A 19897-nucleotide genomic window follows, 5' to 3' on the forward strand; every position below is an offset into this window, starting at 1 on the left:
ACAAATATTTAACAACATAAAACTTGTATAAATCAATTTAAAATTCAAAACTCGCAATTCAAAGAAAAATCATATAAAAAATCCAAATTCATGCAAGATTGCTTTTTTTTCTGCTCTGACAACAAGAAACCAGTTTTATAACAAATCATCAACATGTAAACATTATATTAAAATGTAAAACTGTTTTTTTTTTCGTTAACAAAACAATACAATTTGCATTTTCCAGAAGAGAACAAATTTGTTTTTTTATGATGTTAGCTAACCATTGAATGAAAATGAATTATTTCAAAAGAAAACAAAAGAGCTGATGTTAAAACTCATTTTCTTCACCACATCATGTTATATTAAAACGCAGCATCCAATAGTAACTCGTGATGTGTGAATGAACCGGCATAGTTTGCTTTGGAAGATGTTATAATAAATTAACTCTGATAAATAATTGCATTAATTATAAAATAAATATTAGTTTTCAAATAGATAACACCGATTTATTGATTCCCTGATTTAATCATTCAATTTGCATCGTGAGAAATTACATCTCTAGACACTTTTAATTCTCTGTCTGTCTTCAATTGTTGTAATGTTGATTCTGAGGCAATATATTAATTGGATTTGTGGGTATATTTCCATTTAAATTAAATGGCAAATTATTATAATACGTATATATCAAACGAATGATGATTTTAACACTTCTTGTTATGGAAGAGTATAATCAAATAGAGGAAATAGTAGAAAATTCTTTTTGAGCAGATGTATTGAAATGTATAGTATATAGGACATAAATAAGGTTGTAGATAAATTCAAATGATGTGCATGCAATTGTTTCTTTTGAACAGTTTTTATACATTTAAAAAATATTATGAAAACCTACAAATTATGAAAACAAGTTTATATTATCTTAATAGTTTAAAAAAAATATATAGTTTAATTTTAATTTTTTTTTTCAGATCCAAGAGCGAAAAGATTTCCCTTAATGGATAATCCCCTGCCCACCTTTGGCCTAGTAGGACTTTACCTGTCATGGGTGTTAGTTGTTGGTCCAATGTTTATGAGAGATAGAAAGCCATTTCAACTGCGACAAACACTGATCGTTTATAATGCGTTTCAAGTTTTATTGAGTGGTTACATGTTCTATGAGGTGAGTAATTAATTAAATTTTAATAATGATTTATTGAAAGTTTATACATAAAATGACATTTGTATGTAAATTAAAATAAGTAATAGGTTAAAAAAAATTGTATAAACGTATTTTGCTAATGGTTTGAATAAAAAAAAAGATAAATAAATATATGATAAATGTGAACTTTGGAAACAGTATAAAAAACTAAAAATAATTTAATAAGACATATTTTAATTTTGAACTATCATTTCAAAATAAAAATTCAATATCTTCATATATTTGGAACAAAGATCTTCCGATTCTTTTTAAATAAATTCCTTAAACATTTTTATAAATATTGCAATTTTTAAAAGTTAATTTAAAAAATAATTTTTTGTATTTATCGAAATCGAATCGAAAAAGAATTTGCTCACTTGAGAATCTTTTTTATTTGCACAACCCAAACACGAAGCAGACAATTTTTTTTTTTTTGAGTTTTAAAGAAAACTTATTTTTTGAAAAATTAGAATAATGTAAACAAATTGTTGGTCTTATTTTGCTTTAATACTACAATAAGGCGCAGTATAAAGTAGGCCATTTTTCCTCAAAATAAATTGGATTTTTTTCTCAAAATAAATTGGCTTTATTTCACTTCGTTGGAAATTGGCTTTGTTTCTCTTTTGAAAAGTTTAATAAGGCCAATTTTTTGAAGTTGGTCTTATTTAACTTGGACTCATTATTTATATGGAACCAGAAAAAAATATTTTACGAGTAGATTTCGTAGTATATGATCATTTTTAATACAAATGTATGTATTATAATTTTTTTTTACTCGGGACTTATGTCCCATTTTGGACTAAAATTCAAGACATATGTGGCAGTAGAGTGCGACATAATTCATAAATTTGGTTCGGGACTTATGACTCAGTAAAGTGGGACAGAAGTCCAAAAAAAAGCTAGACTTATGTTCCTACGCCGCTTTAAGTTTAACAGGACAAAATTAAAGTCAACTACAAGAATTATGATGCAAGACAACCAAAGTTCAGACAGTCATCTTAAATCTTAAATAAATTTAAATCAGATTTAGCACTGATATTTCAATCGTCACTTAAACTATCAGAAGAATAAATGTCAATATAAAGAAAAAATTTATTCCTAGGAATAAGAACTATCTGAGGTTTGTTTGACTATTAGAACATTGGCCCTTCGTAAAATATTTTATAATTCATTTTTTTTTTTAATAATTATTTAAAAACCTTATAAATGCATTTCATATTAACTATTCAACAGAATGATTTTAAAAATAATATTAACTCAATTTGTATTTAACATTTTAGCATCTTATGGCTGGGTGGCTGAATTTATATAATCTTAAGTGTCAACCTGTGGACTATTCTGATGGACCAATGTCAAAACGGGTAAGCATGCAAACATTTATTTTTATTTATTTGATATATTTTTTTTTTATTACACATTGTAAAATACTAATATAACTATTATAATTATTTTGTAAAATACTACTAAAATTAATGATGAAATGTGTTCAAAATGAAAGCTTATTAATAGTACCTACTGTTTTTTTTTTAAAGAAATATCTTCGAAAACTATTTTATTTAAGGTCAAGAAATCTTTTCAAAAATTCAAATAATTTTCTACTATCACTCACGTTTCTGTCAGCCTTTAAACATTATAGATCTATTTTAAGAACTGATACTTTAAAGAAAATGTTTTAAACCATTTGGAAGAATTTTCTATGAAAAAAATTATTATTGGTTAGCTTTATAAGAATTTCTGTGAAAAAAGAAGACATAATATATACATATAATAATAATTTAAGACGACGAAGAATAATTTATTAGTTATAAATTTTAATTTCTTAATTTTATATTTAATAAATCTACGTATTTCCGAACATTCCTACTATTAAAAAAGAAAAACAGAAAGGATTTGTAAGTATTTATCACTAAGCTACTTAGTAATGTCATGAAGTTCATGAAAAAACAATTGCCACATTTTATGAAAAATAACAAATCTTTTATAACAAAACATCGTGATTTCCTTATTATTTTTCTCATTTGTCAACCAATTTATATATTACAATGTAAATTCAAATTGCCCATCCCTAAAAGTTTAAGATAACTTCTCAAAGGCTTTTAATACCTATCAAATAAGAATAAGTATCTTCTTAGCATAAAACAAATTCGTTAATACTCAAGGTTTTCAAATTCATTCAAAACAAATGAGTCACATTTTGGTTTTCTAGACTTACGTCTAACTCTAGGTACCTACTAAACCAGAAAGTTAAGATTTTCTTCAATACAATTAAAAAATTCATAACAAAAATTTTAATTAAACAACACCGGTTACCAAAAACATGTGTATAATTTATTAATAAAATAATTAAAAAGTTAACAAAAAAATGTTTACTGCGTCAAGTTGTAAAACGTAAATAAAAAGTAGACAAAAACAAATAATAATTATCAAGGAGGAAATGTTCTCATGCAGAAACTTATAATCTTATATTTTTATTTTTTTGTGAATTAAAATATTAAAATTATTATCAAGGTGAATAATTGCTGTGTGTCATTAACATTTATGTACACGTTTTAAGGAGGCGTTAAACCTAAATTTTGTGCGAAGAAATAAAAAAAAACTCCGTGCGTCATTTGATACTTTTTTTTTTAATGAAAACAAATAAAACAATATTAATATTAGATTTTGAAAACATTCCACAAAAAATGAAGCTTATATTTTTAAAGAAGTCATATTGCTGACAGCTGTTGCAAATTCGACTCTCAGGACGAAGAAATTTAATAAAAATCGATAAGTTGGTTCTTAAGATTATTTATGGACTTTATCGTAATATCAAAAAAAAAACTGTTCTGAAATCTGTAAAAAAAACACCATTATAACTTGCTTATCATGACATTTCATTGGCATCACACAATATGTATGTCTAACTACATTTATGTATTTGCAGACACTAAAAGATCATGTTTAACAAACAAAGATAACAATTTATGCCAATATTACATAATTTTGCAAACAATATAATTACTGAACATAGCCATCACTTCAAAATGACCGTGGTGTGGTCCATTAAACTTCATCGATAAATGTATAATCTTATCCCATTCGACATGTTTTAAGTCAAACATAAGTGATTTGTATCTTATCCATGGTCATGAATAGTAGGAAGCATAGATATAAGCTTATGGTTAGGGCTTTCTACTATAAGGTTAAAGAACGTTATTTGTCTAAACTATTTGTATTTACTAAAGACAAATGTAAAAATTGAAACAAAAGCCAGGTTAACTTTCTGGCTGAAAACTCATTCAGTTCATGGTCAGAGTTTAAACTTGAAATAAAGTATATGTACAAGTACGCTAGCTAGTCGTTGAACAAAAAAAAATAAACAAACAATAAAATTTAGTGCACTAATTGATTAACAAGAAAGAGTGGAAGCATAATCAAAACTAATAGTTACTCCATCGATCTTGCAATGTTGCAGTGTATTAAGTAGTTCGTATCAAGTCTTATTTGATTAATTTAAGTATTTTATTGCTTCTTTCGTTGGCTTACTTGTGTTTTTTGTATTTTTTGTTATTGTTTAATATAAATAGAAAACGCCACTCACTATTTTTTTTTTTTTTTTTTGAAACGCATCAGTGCATTTGAATGCTTAGTTTTCATCTAGAAGATACAATACGCGTTTGATTACCAAATCATACAAAATTATATGACAACACTTCTTGTTTTAACAAGCTGAATAACAATGATGTTACCAGGTTAAGAGTGCGGATCTTATTAAGATGACCAAACCATTGATATCTTAGGAATAGATTTCTAATCAAACAAAAACTTAGCAAATTTCTTGAACTTCTAATCAATTTTCTACAAAGAAGTCTTGCAACTTTTTCTTACGTATGTTTAAAAAACAATAAAAGAAAAAAAAGTATTTTTTTAGAAAATTTATCATTTTTAAGTTTTTTTTTTTTAATCTGAACGATACAAAAAACAGTCATCTGAAAAAATCGCTTATTTTGTTTATTTGCTTTCAAAAGAGAACAACGAAAATGCTATGCCTTTGGAATAGAGTTCCGAAAGCAACACTATCAAAATTTCAATAAATTAAAAGAAAAACCGAATTTTTCAATGTCGGTATAGGTATATACCTATTGAAAAAAAAGCTTTTCTTAAAAGTTTTAAGATACCAAAAACATGTTGCAAGAAGTGGTACAGTGATAGGACCTGATATTTTTAGTAAAAATCAAGACTTAAAGGAGTTTATGTCTATCACTGCTCCACTTTTTGCAACATGATTTCAGTAAACTAGATAAATTAACGTGTTTATGTCCGATTTTCAATTTGAAAATCGATAGAAAACTGCAAAAAAAAATGAAGATTATTAGTAGTAGGTCACTGTGGTGTATGTGTAACCTTTTTTTTATACAAAAAACGAGCGTTTAAAAATTAGATGAGAATTAGGCTCACGGACTGGAGTGCAAATGAGCTGGAGTTTATAATTCTAAATAAAATAAAGTTGGTATGCCATATTGTAGTAAATATAAATCAACACCTAAACCCAAAATTTCAAAAGAATCCAATGACCTGTTTTCGAAAATTAGATTTTTCAAAAAAAAAAAACAAAATTCAACATTTTTTTCAAAAATACAAAAAAGTATTTCTTCAAAATTTTGTTTTTGATTTATACCAATGCTTTTGTACAAAACATTTTGATAAATAATTCGTTTGAGAGAAATTCAGAGTTTAAAAAACCGTTCTATGCCAGGTACCGTTAATAATGATTTTCGAAAAAAACTTGTTTTGTTAAAAGATAGGGCTTGTCTAAAAACCCAATTGAAATGGGACCACACTGCAGGCACCAGCTTTCCAATACAAAAAGAATTATCAAAATTGGTTCACTTAGTCCAAAGGTAACAAACATAAAAAAAAAAGTAAAATACAGACGAATTGAATACCTCCTCCTTTTTTGAAGTCGGTAAAAAAAAATAAAATATTTCGAAATGTTTGAATAAATCAATCAATCAATTTGATGTGTATTAAGTAGTTAGCAATTAGCAGGTTTGAACTCTTATGACGACTTTTCATGACTCGATTTTTGCCGTACTTTTCGGCATGAGTAGTGTAAACGTTAGCCTTAGGTGACTATAATAACAGTTATCAGAAGAATCCTAGTCAACTTTACCCGTGCGTCATATTTTTTTATTTATTATATTTAAAGATTGTTTATTTCAAATGGTAAAGAAAGCTACTCCAAAATATTTATTTTTATTAGAAAAGCTATGCCTTCTTTTTGTTATTTTTTAGTAATATACTCAGAAAAAAAGATACTATATAGATCTTATATTAGTTTTGTTTGTACTTGGCAACACTCTAAGTTAATTTCAAATTCTATTCTACTTCAATAGTTAGACATAAGCTTATTTTCTGTCATTATTATTTTATTATAAAAGAATAGCTGCATTGCGTGCTATAAATAGTTAAAAGCCTGACAAATTTATTGAATTGTTATTAAATTCTTTGTTATCTCTTCTTTATTTTACAGATGCTCAACTTGTGCTATATATATTATTTATCAAAACTGACTGAATTCGCGGACACAATTTTCTTTGTGTTAAGAAAAAAGACATCACAGATCACTTGGCTGCATGTGTATCATCATTCGCTGACTCCACTAGAGACATGGGTTTTAGTTAAATTCATTGCCGGTAAGATTATTAAAAAAAGCTGCAATTTAGAAACACCTTCATAATATTCATTAAAAAATTTAAAAAAAAAATGAAGATCCATTGATCTCTCTTATGAAAGTTTTCCTTTAGGTGGAATTTATCAATTTTGTTTAGATCAATCGATTTGAGATTTTTTCATTAGGTTCATCAAAGTCACGAAATTGGGTAACAATACCCTAGTTTAAAATAAACATTTTCCTTCCTTAACTTTTTTATTCTACGACTATACTCAAATTTATTCTTCATTTAGGTGGCAATGCAACATTCCCAAATCTTTTGAACAACTTTGTTCATGTGTGCATGTACTTTTATTACATGATGTCTGCGATGGGCCCAGAATACTCAAAGTTCCTCTGGTGGAAAAAATATATGACTGAACTTCAAATCGTAAGTACCTCAGAATTAATTAAAAAAAAAAAACTTTGTATTAATTAAGCAATAAATATAATGATAAGTTTATCATCCGAGATAGCGGATGCATAAATATTATTAATGTTATTTACATTGCTTTGGTTTTGTATGCGTACACTCGAATTAAGAAATATGTGGAGTAAAAATTACAAAATAGCTAATTACAGGTAACTAAAACAATAATAATAAGATGTTTGTGTTAATGATTGATTTTTATTCTAATTATTTGATCTTTGTTATCCATCTAACTTAATCATTGACCTTCGTTTCATACTCTGTAGCTATCAATTAATATTATGATATCAGAAATTACACGCTTAATTTTCATAACTTTTTATTGTTGTAAAAAGTTTCCTACAGACATTTCCTTTTTTAAATATTATTTTTATACCTTGCTTAACTAACGTTTCAGTTTAAAATAACTGGCATTTAATTTTTTTTTTTCAAAGTTTTTAATAGTAAGATAACAGAAAAATTTTACTGTTAAAACTTTGTCATTTAAGGAATTTATAAAAACAAGGAGTTCATAAGAAAATTGTCACAAACTTGCACTTGTACAACATTACTTTCAATTTAGCTGAGCTCAAGGTTTTTTTTTATTGAGCATATGACATTCCATAAAACAAATTAATAAATTACTATGTATCTGCTTTTATTTGAAACAATAATCTAAAATCTGTATAGGAGATAATTTTCATTTTCAAAACCTAATATGAAAATGGGTCACTGTGGAGTATGCGCAATTTTTTTTTAATTTCATTTTTTTCGAAATTTAAATTAATATTATTAATTGTTATTATTATCTTATATATAAAAAAAGAGTTCGTTAAGTGTGTGTGGCCGATAAACTCGCGTTTGGCTGGTCCGATTTTGGTAATTTTTGTTTTGTTTGAAAGGTATTAATATGTAGATGGTTTGTATCAAAAAAAAATAATACCTTTTCTCCCATCTTCACATAGCTGTCAATTTGTACGAGTGAAGAAACACTCTAGCTTATTAAAAAATTTAACTAATCTTAATTTGTAAAAAAAATATATTAAGACAGGCTTTCAAAATAATAATTATTATTGTTTATAGTCTTAAAAAAGTCAAAGAATTCATACTTTCTGATACAAAATAACGTACAAAAAGGAAAAAGCTCCAAAAGACGTTTCCTATGGAATTCACGCGCAGGTAAATAGGACAAAAAAAATTTAAGACATTTCGACAGCATGCACCAAAAAATTTTATTTTTACTTGCGATATAGGTACTACATGTATATCAAGTTTTGCATTCGTACAAAAAAAAGTTGAGATAACATTTTTCCCCCTGACATTACGATGATAGAGAATGCAAAAAAAGTGGGTCCCGGAAGTCCGTCTGTCTGTAAACGAAGCTACAGCCTAAACGGATGAACCGATTTATGTCAAACTTGGTGTTATTTGGCGACTCTCCAGAGGGGTTTTGGGAATACATTTTTTTGGGCCAAAAAAACGGTACTTGTCATATACCGATTTTAGTAAAATTGAAATATCTTCAAAACGGCTCCAACGATTTTGTCAAAAAAAATTCAAATAAAAGTTTTACAAAAAGGTCTATCTTTCAATAAAATAAAATGCACGACTGGGTCGCACGAACTTGCTCTAAAAGTTAAAGTTGCTTAAATTTTTAAGACTTTTTATATAGAAATTTGGAAAATGTAGGTACCTACTATATAGGTAAAAAAAAAAATAAAATTAGTTTTTTAAGAAAATAAAATAAAATCTGAAATCAAATTGCCCTCCAAAACAAGTATGCAATTTTGATTGATATATTAACATGCATTTTTAGAAAAAAAATTTTCAAAATCGTTAGAGCCGTTTTTTAAAAATCTAATTTTTTATAAATAATTTTTTGGAAAAAAAGTTTTAAAATAATATTGGTATGCCATTTTGTAAAAATCACTAATCAACATCTAAAAAAAAAATTTCAAAAAAATTCAATGTCCCGTTTTCGAAAATTTGATTTTTGAAAAAATAATTTTCAACATTTTTTTAAAAATCCAAAAATTATTTTTTTTGAAATTTTGTTTTTGGTTTATATTTAAATTATATAAATGCTTCTTCACAAAAAGTTTCGCTGAAATGGAATAAGCTTTTTCAGAGATAATCGGATTTGAAAAAAACGGTTCTATGGCAGGTACCGTTAATAATGATTTTCAAAAAAATTTTTTTTATTGAAAGATAGACCTTGTCTTAAAACTAACATTTGAATTTTTTAAACAAAATCGTTGGAGCCGTTTTTGAGAAATTTTAATTTTACTACAATCGGTATATGACAAGTACCGTTATTTTTGGTCCAAAAAAATTAATTCCAAAAACCCCTCTGGAGAGGCGCCAAATAATGCTACATACCAAGTTTGAAATCAATCGGTTCATCCGTTTAAGCTGTAGCTTCGTTTACAGACAGACAGACTGACAGACTGACAGACTGACAGACTGACAGACGGACAGACAGACGGACTTGCGGGACCCACTTTTTTGGCATTCTCTACCATCGTAATGTCATGGAAAAATGCTATCTCAACTTTTTTTTTGTACGAATGCATAACTTGATATATAGTACCTATATCGCAAGTAAAAAATTTATTTTGAAAATCATTATTAACGGTACCTGCCATAGAACCGTTTATTTTTAAATCCAATTTACTCCGAAACTACTTATTCGATTTAGACCAAACTTTTTCTAAAAAAGCATTTATATAATTTTAATATAAGCCAAAAATAAAATTTTCAAAAAAAAATTATTTTTGGATTTTTAAAAAAATTTTGAAATTTTTTTTTTTTGAATAATCAAATTTTGGAAAACGGGACATTGGATTTTTTTGAAATTTTGGTTTTAGATGTTAATGAATGATTTCTACAAAATGGCATACAAATTTTTTTTGAAGACGCTTGAATTCAAATGGGGAATCTGACAGAATCATTGGACCTTGACGAATAAACACATCTTCGCCTTTGAGTTTTTCACAAAAAATGGTAGCTTCAATTAGATTTGAAATTAACTTCTTCTTTGTACATTGCAAAGTTTAGGTGGCTGTATGTTCCGAAGCATAATAATGGGCGCTACTTATTTCCGCTCTAAATGGTGTTGAGGCAGTCCTGGTATACCCAATGAATTCAAAAACTCCGTTTGGTAATTTGATACATTGCATTCATTTTTGTGATAGGGTCAACCGATTTGTAGGCAAAAAATTGTGCATTTATATCGTTTAAAATTGTGCATTGATTTCAGAAACATTTTTATCTGTACCAGCCATTATTGCACGTTCACTCAGCCAAGCATGATTTTTGTAATTTGTTTTAATACTTGGAAATACACTTATAAATTGTTTTGAAGTGTAATTCGGCCTTCAGAATCAAGTGCCATTATTCCATTAAAAATGTCCAATAACTGCTAAAATTACAATAAATTTGTTAATGTTCTTTACAATAAACCAGTTTTTTTTCGGTTTTAATTTATTTTCAAACAGGTTCTATTTTTTTTTTTAAATGTGCACTCAGCGAAGCGGGTGGGGGTTAGCTAGTATTATATAAATTGATACTATTTGGTAAAAAAAAATAAAAAAAGTAGCATTTCAAATGAATATCAGCTCATAAAATAAGACAAGATATGCTTACTTGATTTCTTTTTCTAAGATGCATTAAAAAAAAAAGTTTTCAAAATTATTGCATTTTATTTCTCAAATAATTTAATAGTATTTAAAAATTTTTGTGTGCCATTAAAAGAAAATCCCCAAAAAAAACAATTTCCCATTTTCAAAAAATTGTTTTTCTTTCAAAAAAAGCTTATAAATAATAGATTTGAAATTGAATTATTAAATTTTTGGAATAGAGAGTCAAAAAAATTGATTTTCGAATAATAACATTTTTTCGTATCGTATCTTCTCTTAAAAATAACGCTTGAATTTTTGTATCAAAACCATTGGAGCCGTTTTCTTGAAAATTGAAATTCATCTGTACTAAATTTGAGAAAGCCGACCCCATGAAGGGTTAAAGTCTAGTAATATACATCTCTCAACTTTCTTGTGGGTTATGGCTAACGTTTGATGCATTATAACAATGCTACTCTTGTAGACCTTGAAAATGCCTAAGTAATTTAGCCTGAATTTGAACCCAGAACCAGTGGCCGCTTAGACAGTGACAGTGACAGTCAATCCAATAAGCCACTTAACCACTTTATTGCTTAATAAATTCGATAAGTTTCCAATATTTAATTTTTTTATTAAAAAATAGAAATCCCAAAACTAGGACATAAAAGCAAGTTTTTAAAAATAAAACAGGGTTCTTAAAATTTGTACGTCCACTTCTTCAATTCACATGGCATTAGCATTTAATATGATGACCGAATAAAAAAAATTACACTAAAATTAAAGCTTTCGAATATGATCGCTTTATTTCTTTGCTCCTTAGTTATCGTTTTAACTTTAAACAATGGTCCAATTAAATATTTAATTGCATATGCCACTTAGAAAAATTAATCTGATGTTTGTTTATATAATTTCCCCTTTAACATAACTCATAATCCTTACTTTCAAGTTATCTCTTCCTCCATTCAAATATGTTCCAGTCATAATATGGAACAGTGACCAGTGCTGTCCAAACAAACAAAACCCATGGAACGGAAAGTGTGGTCTCCCATAAACCCTCTATCTTTTGATTTCGATACATCCGATATCTTGGAGTACTTATTGTTTATTTACTATTGTCAACCACCTTATTGAATTTCCTCAAGTAGATACCTATAATTCAATAATGAAATCATTTTCGTTAACTTTTCAAAGTAAAGCAGCTCTAATTCTCTCTCCAAACAACTATCTTAAATTTAAAACCTCTCATTCGTGCAAAAAATTAAAAACACAAGAACTAAAATAAAAAGTATAATATCATTAAAAGTATCTGATTAATTTTATATAAATCTTTTACCACTACTACATATCCAAATAGAATCACTTCCACCGGTTATTAGGTAATACTACTTTTTCGTTTACGTTCAAATTCCGTTGATCTTGTGGCAATCGAATGTTCGTTCAATGCATTGAACGCTTGCTTCTTAGTCCGGTAACTAATAAAATATCCGTTTAAGTTGCTATTCCAGCTATTCTAGCAGCATAGTATTTTATTTTGCGAAAGCAAAAAAAAAAAAAAAAAAAACAAAAATCTTGCGAAATTTTGGGTTTCCAGTTTTGTTAGTTGTTTCTGTGTTGTTTTTTTTATTTCTGTTCAGTGTTCATCTACTAGTGCAAGCTGCAAAAACTTGGCTGATGCATTACAATCTAAGTAGCCACACGAAGAATTCTGCAACTGGGTCATGATTTGGCTGCAAAAACAATCTTTGTGCATGGTGCATGAAACACAATCTGATTGGATTTGGTCTTAGTGTTTTGAATAAAAGATACGTATAGTAGAAACAAGCTGATAGAGTTGGGCAATTTTTTTTGGATACTATAGACGAATAAAAATTGGATTCATAAGTTTTTCTATGATTGCGTTTAGACACAGTTGGAAATATACTCGTATAAATATTAAACGCAATTTATTCTGTGTTGACAATTTTGGATAGGAACAAGCAAAAAAGTGTGTGGTAACAAATTTAATGGATATAAATGAATTCCTCTTAAGAACCAGAATTGTGTGTGTGTAATATTTTTAATTCTTACCCAATAGCATGCGTTAAGTCGAGAAGGTTAAATAATGGAAGTCGTTTGTTATGTAGATAGTTTTTTTTTTAGATTTGAATAACAAAAAAAAAATAAAGTTGGTAAACTAATTCACAATCGTATGATAGTTATTAACTTACTTTTCTGGTTTATAAGTTAAATGTGTTGAGTTAGATTAAAGATTAATTAAATGTGCTAATTTATTCAAGTTCTTAAAAAAAAAAAAAACAAGAAAGTTTGCAAAATTATATAATATGTATAACACAAATAATTTAGGTTCAATCTCATTTTAAAGAATTTTTTTTTTAATAACATATTGGTTATACAGGGTGTAACAAAAGTAATGGTCCAAACAAAATATCCTGAGAGCATTCTTTGTTGCAAGTTTGCCCCATAGTTTAGAATTCTGTTGGAATAATAGCGCGAGTTCTCTGGATTTGGTTTTCTGTGGAATCTATGTAAGATACTGCCTCTAAAACACCCGAAACTTTTTCGTTTTATTTGGAGAAAAATTGAACTACACCTTGCATCGAAACAAAAGTATAAAAATACAAAAAAAATCAGCTTCACTCTTCTGTCAACCAGGCTGCTGTAACCGTTTCGTGGTGGTAAGGATTCTTTAGTCAGCTCTTCAATAGCTGCCCACTGTTCAGTCCTCCGCCTTACAAAAAACCAATCAGTCTTATTTGCAGTGTTTTTTTTTTTCTTATACAATGATGTAAATGAAGCAATCAAGTGAGCAGGAAGAACAGTAAAAATGTAAAATGCTCTTTAAGATTTCACTGCTCTCTGTTCTTTGTACTTTCACTGCTCTTTTTTAGAAAATGTTTTCGGCTCTTTAAAATTTCACTGCTTTGTGTGAGCATTTTGTTCTTCATTTCTAATGATTTGATTTACGATGAAAAAATCATAGATGTTGATTGTTTCAGTTGAGTTATTTCTTATTTAAAATATAGGAAATGGTTTCTTAATTTTTATTTTTTTTTTTTTTGTATTCCCTATTTTAAATGATATTTCAAATCAGAAGGAAGTTTCTAGAGTATTTTGCTGTGTTAACTGCAATTTATGGAATGATTAAATAGCAGCTATTAATAGCTGCTCTTTTTATATGCTATCACTGCTCTTTAAAAATCTCTCTTTAGCTCATCCTCAGTTGTAATCATAATCGTTTCTACATAATTTAAAAATTTTGTCACTGAATTTTTTTTTAATTTTGTCGAATTTCAGAGCGTTTAATTCGCGGTGAGTTTTTCATACTTTTATTTCACTTATTGAAGCTCTTCAACGTGAAGGTATCAAAATCTCTTTGTGTGAAGAAATCTTCAGATCGTTGACATTGACATACAGTGGGGCTCTCAATTTAATTGATATATGAGTTGTTCAGATAATAATAATAATGGGTCAAGTCTATTTGAAATTTGTGCTTTAATTTTGAACTTTGAGAAGTTTTTTTTCTCAGGAATTCAAGGAATTTTTAAAATAAATATTTCACAGATCAAAAGATCTATATCTCCAACATTCTCAAAATGAAACCCTTAATTTTTAAGACCTTAAAACATCCAACGTATATAGAAGTGGACTTGACCAATAATTATTCTGAACGCTTCATATCTAAATACATTCCAACTTTTGACAAAAAAAACACTCTACCATGGACCAATGGACCTGTTATAATTATAAAGCATAAAAATGTAGTTAAATTGAGCCAAGTCTGTCCTCTTATCTTACCATTCTGTGTCAAAAACCATTTTCAAATCAACCACTTTAAAAGCAAACTGAGTATTTAGTATGTTATTGTTGTTATCCGTCCAGTAAGACAGAATCACAGAATCTTATTAATAACTTTAAAATACTTTTTCGATAATTTCAAGATCTTCAATACGAGCATACCTTTCAAGCAGTAACTTAGCAATTTGTTTCTAGTAAGGTATATTTTGTGGAATGCATTTTTGAAATTATACTTCTTTTGCGACATTGGGGTGTAAAAATTTACTTTTTGACAAGAAATGTCAAAGGGATTAACAAGTAGCACCATCTAGTTCTCATAATAATTGTAAAATAGTTTTGTTATGGTATGAATTATATTACCTATTGAATTTCTGTGAGTGAGAACTATAACTTTTATCGCGTGTACATTAGGGTGTGTCAAAATGCTAAAGTATGGAATTTTCAAATGTAATAGCTTTTAAAAGTAAATCCTGCGTTTACAATTTTCATTTTAATAAATATCTTTGGCTCGCTCAAAATATAGGAAGAAATCGAAGAAATTTGAATTTTTAGAGATTTTTTAAATATATGTTTTTTTAATTAATTGCGCCGTTTGAATACAAAAACAAATATATTAAATACACTCCTGCTCAGAATTATCGCACACTAATTATTTTTCAGAAAAAAACCCTTTATCACTGTATGCCTCAGTGTTAAGGTAAAATTTTGTTATATCTGCTATTTGTTTAATAAAGTAGCATAAACTGAATAAGTAAAAAGTAAAGGTAATATGCACTGAACTGAATAATTAATGAATTTCGACAGGCGCAGAATGCCTTTGATTTTTTTTTTTTTTTTAAATGACGTTGGATTTCAATATTTGAAGTCATTAGAGAAATTATCTTTAATAGTCGCGCTTTAAAATTTGTTAAAAAAGTTAGTTTGAAGAAAGTTATGCCCAACCGTCACTTTTTAACAGAAGTTGAAGCTGTTAGAGCAAGAGTTTTGATTGAAACAGGAAAATCGCAAAGTGAAGTAGGTAGAATGATGGGGGTTCACCGCACTACAGTTAGAAGAGCCCTAAAGCGATTTTCTGAGACTGGATCTGACAAGAGAAGACCAGGACAAGGTCGGAAAAGATCCACAAGTGCAAGAGATGATCGATTTTTAAAAATCACAACTTTAAGAAAACGCACTGTAACAAGTACAGAGCTGAAATGCCTAATGAGAGAGATAAGAAATGTGAACATTTCAAGGCAAACAGTCTGCCGACGTCTTAGAGAGTCGATATTAACAAGCAGAAGACCATTTAATTGCCCACGGCTTACTGTACATCACCGTGTAGCTCGACTCAGGTTTGCTCGGGAGCATATCAATTGGACATTAGATAACTGGAAGCAAGTTCTCTTCTCAGATGAGACAAGAGTGAGCTTAAATTCACCAGATGGAAGGAAACGTGTGTGGAATAGGGTTGGGGAGAGATTTTCTGAAGTTTGTCTATCAACCCGAGAACCTTTTGGAGGAGGGTCAGTAATGTTCTGGGGAGGAATCTGCTTCACGGCACGTACAGAGTTGGTGAGTGTTCCTAGACCTGCGCTGAATGCCCAAAGATACGTGAATGATGTACTCGAACAACATGTGGTCCCAATCAGCGCTCGAATTGGGCCACTTTTTATTCTGATGCAAGATAATGCACGACCTCATAGTGCTAGAGTGGTTTCAGGATATCTTCAAGACGTTGGTATACCGACTTTGGACTGGCCAGCTAGAAGTCCGGACATGAATCCCATAGAACATGTCTGGGACATGCTCAAGAGACGCGTTCGTGACCGAAATCCGCCTCCAAGCAATCTTGATCAGCTGGAAACCGCAGTAAAAGAAGAGTGGACGAATATTTCACAATTCTACCTACAAAACTTAATTCCTGGAATGAGCAGACGACTGCAAGCTGTCATAAGCGCAAGAGGAGGCAATACCAAATATTGAAGACAATTTTTGCATCGAACTGACACTTGTTTACCACTTTCTTTCTTTTTATTCTTAAAAAGAAAAATAATTTTAATATCAGTTTTAATAGCATTGATTGTTAAGTTTTTGTTTTTCTTTTTTTTGTTGATGCTACTGTGGCAGTGCAGCGTTTTTTTTACTTGTCAATAAACAAACAAACACCAAAAAATACAAACTTGAATTTTTAATCCATTTAAGCTAAGTTATAGGGGCTTAACTACAAAAGTTCAGGGATGTGCGATAATTTTGAGCAGGAGTGTACATATCTTTATAAGAAAAAAACTTTTGAGCTTATATTTGTTGGAATTGAACACTTAGTAAAGAAGCTGCGAAATAATATGCGAAGAAAAAAAAATCATTTTTTAATATAAAATCGTTTTTTTCCTAACAACTTCCACCGATTTGAGCGAGCCAAAGACGAACGATATTATAATTTTTTTTTTTTATATATTATTTAACCTTAGACCCTAATAAAACTTTTGACCACTATTACATTGCAAAATTAGGGTACTTTTTTTCGGCCACACAAAAGTGACACACCCTAGTGTACATATCTGTACACTTAGGTGGTCCTTACTCCTTATTCAGCTTTTTGCCAAAATTCCACGGTGAATAGACATCATTTACCAGTTGTTGTAAATAGCGAAAAAAAAATTACCTAAAAAAATCAAAGGAAATGACGTTTTACACGAAAATTTCACGTTGAATCCGAAAGAAGAAGGGAAGTCAAATAAAAATCTAAAAAAATTAGGGAACAATTTTCTCAGGATTTTCAAGCGGATGGCGGCTATATCAACTATTTTCAAAAATAAAAGTATCGAATTTCTATTCTTCAAAAGATATCTTTACCTTGTCGATTATATTACATTTGTCGATAAAGCATTTTTTTGAATGAAAAGTGCAAGATGGGTAGGTACAATATTAGATTCAAATCATAAATACAAGCTGCTGTGTAGATAGAATCTTCTAAAGTTATTGATGGAGACATACAATTCAAGAAGAATTGATGTGTTTATTGTTTGATTTACTTTTTTTTCATATTTCGGTTTCAAAAACTCATAAGAAGCCCTTTAAATTAAACAAGCCTACTTTCGAAATAACAAAAAACTACCATCCCCACATAAAGTTATCATTAATTAGCTTTATTAGTTTTTTTATTTTTTATTGCGTCTTCGTTGTAGCCATTTAGATGGTGTCAGTTTCGCCTCATAGGTTTATTATACTACATAGTCACAAAAAACTTAACGACGCATAAAGCCACATCTACAAGATCCACCCAGCCATGATGATGCACAAGCACATCCAATTACTATGTCCAGTGGCATTATAATAAATGTCTTCGTGAGATACTCAGCGACGATAGATGTCAACGGTTAGATATTGCATTACCCACCTATTGTATTGTGTGCAGTGTGCACATTTTAATGTGTAGGTGTAGCCATTTCAATTAAAAAATGAACAAAAAAAAACATCATGTTCAGAGTGTGCCCTTTCGGCACACGTCACATTACAAGTATTTAAATTAATCAACGACTGTAGCAGGTAGATACTACCTGGTTATAATTATTTTCAAACAGCTTTAACCAAGAGCAGATGGAATTGCAATCCACATAATGACTCAATTCATACCTATTTTTTTTTTTTTTTTTTTCATTATTTCTTTTGTTTTTTTCTGTTTGGGTTTTTTAAGAAATCAAATCGAATATACTCGTACAAAACGTTTCTCGCAGAGGTATCAATCAACTCTAAAGCATTTACAAGATTCAAAGCAAGCCATGTGGTAAAGTTGAAAAGTTAGGTGACCATATTTCGTTTGGTTCATGTAACTACTTTTCAAAGCTCTTAGTTTTTAGGAAGTTCGTAAATTTTTTTTTCAAAAATTGGCATTTTTGACAGTTAAAAAAAATTATTTTTGTCAAAGGTGATTTTATAGGTAAAAGTGAATCCACTTTTATAAACCCGAACTAGACAAGACAAGAGCAAGAAAATTTTAAGGTCTTAATTTGTGTGTTTCAAGGTCCGTATTTTTTTTTTTAGAAGAACTCGTACATTTTTTAGAGCTTTTATGCAACGAGGTAATTACATATATGGTCACCCTATTTGCAAAGTTAATAACGAAATCAAAAGTTCAATACGAAACGTTTACTTTTAATATGAAGCTTTAAAACTTTTTTTTTTTCTTCAATAAAAATGCAGTATAGCCGGAAAAACATGAGCATGGATAGATTTATTTTTCCGAAAGTCGAATAATGCATTCGTTTGAATGAGGATTTAAAAAAAAAAAAAAAACAACGCGTTAAGACTGTTGAAAATGATGTTGAGTAGGTTATGCTGCATGGATTCCACTCTATTGACTCAAGACACCGGTGTGCGTTTATAGTTAGTTACAAACTAAAAGTGGGTCATGTCTTGTTTAAGATAATTACAACTTATATACTAACTTTTCTGTCATACATTATGGTTGTAGGTTGTATAGCTTGGTGCTTGACGTATGTTTTTTGTATTGCTTTTCTGCGTTTTTTTGCTGAAATGATCAATTATTTCCCTTTTGTATGTGTCTTTTTTTTTTTTGCTTCCGATTTGATGACATATGCGTGTTTGGTTAGTGGCTATATGCAGACATCTAAAATTTCATTGTTTTTGATATAATTAAGAGTGGAGGTGTGTTTAAGAAACGCTTGCTTAATTGAAATAATATGAATATGAATTTAAATTGAAATTAAACGGTTCTTGTTGACAGCCATGAGCCGTTGTGGTTATTTTTACATCCTTTTTGTAGTGCTAAATGAAAATCTTGCAAAAATCCTTTCAACATTTTTTAATTGTCACGATTTCAATAAATTGGAAATAGATTCCGTAAATAGAAATGAATGAATAAACCCGGTGAATTATTAAAATTATGCAAGTAAATCAATAATAAACACACTTTAAAGAAGAAGTCTTTTTTATACAGTATTGTTACAAGAGTAGGCTATCGAAATAAAATAGATAAGCCTTAGGTATTTTAAAACTGTTCAATTTTTAAATTGCCGTAAGTACCTACCTTAAAACTAGATTAGCATAATAGTTGGTCTGCAAGTTAAATTTTACATGACACAAAAAACTTTTGGTTTCATCAAAACATATTAAAAACTTCAGTTTTGAGCAAAATAGCATCTCCTTCGTTTTAGACTTTTCTAAACAGTTCGAAAATAAAAAGTTTTTGGTCCACGGTAGGCAGGAAGCGCAGGTTTAAAATGCAA

General features: G+C 28.8%; 1 protein-coding gene across 2 annotated transcripts in view; it reads left to right on the forward strand.

Moving 5' to 3' along the window:
- LOC129913759 (elongation of very long chain fatty acids protein AAEL008004) overlaps positions 1-19897 on the forward strand; it is an 83915-nt gene that overhangs the window by 49241 nt on the left and 14777 nt on the right. For both annotated transcript variants that reach the window (XM_055992597.1, XM_055992596.1), the window contains exons 2-5: positions 948-1138; positions 2437-2517; positions 6669-6831; positions 7103-7239. In XM_055992597.1, coding sequence (XP_055848572.1) covers positions 974-1138; positions 2437-2517; positions 6669-6831; positions 7103-7239 — 546 coding nt within the window. In that variant the 5' untranslated portion in view covers positions 948-973. The remainder of the gene's footprint in view (positions 1-947; positions 1139-2436; positions 2518-6668; positions 6832-7102; positions 7240-19897) is intronic.

The sequence above is a fragment of the Episyrphus balteatus genome, chromosome 3 (assembly GCF_945859705.1).
Source record: "Episyrphus balteatus chromosome 3, idEpiBalt1.1, whole genome shotgun sequence".
NCBI lineage: Eukaryota > Metazoa > Arthropoda > Insecta > Diptera > Syrphidae > Episyrphus > Episyrphus balteatus.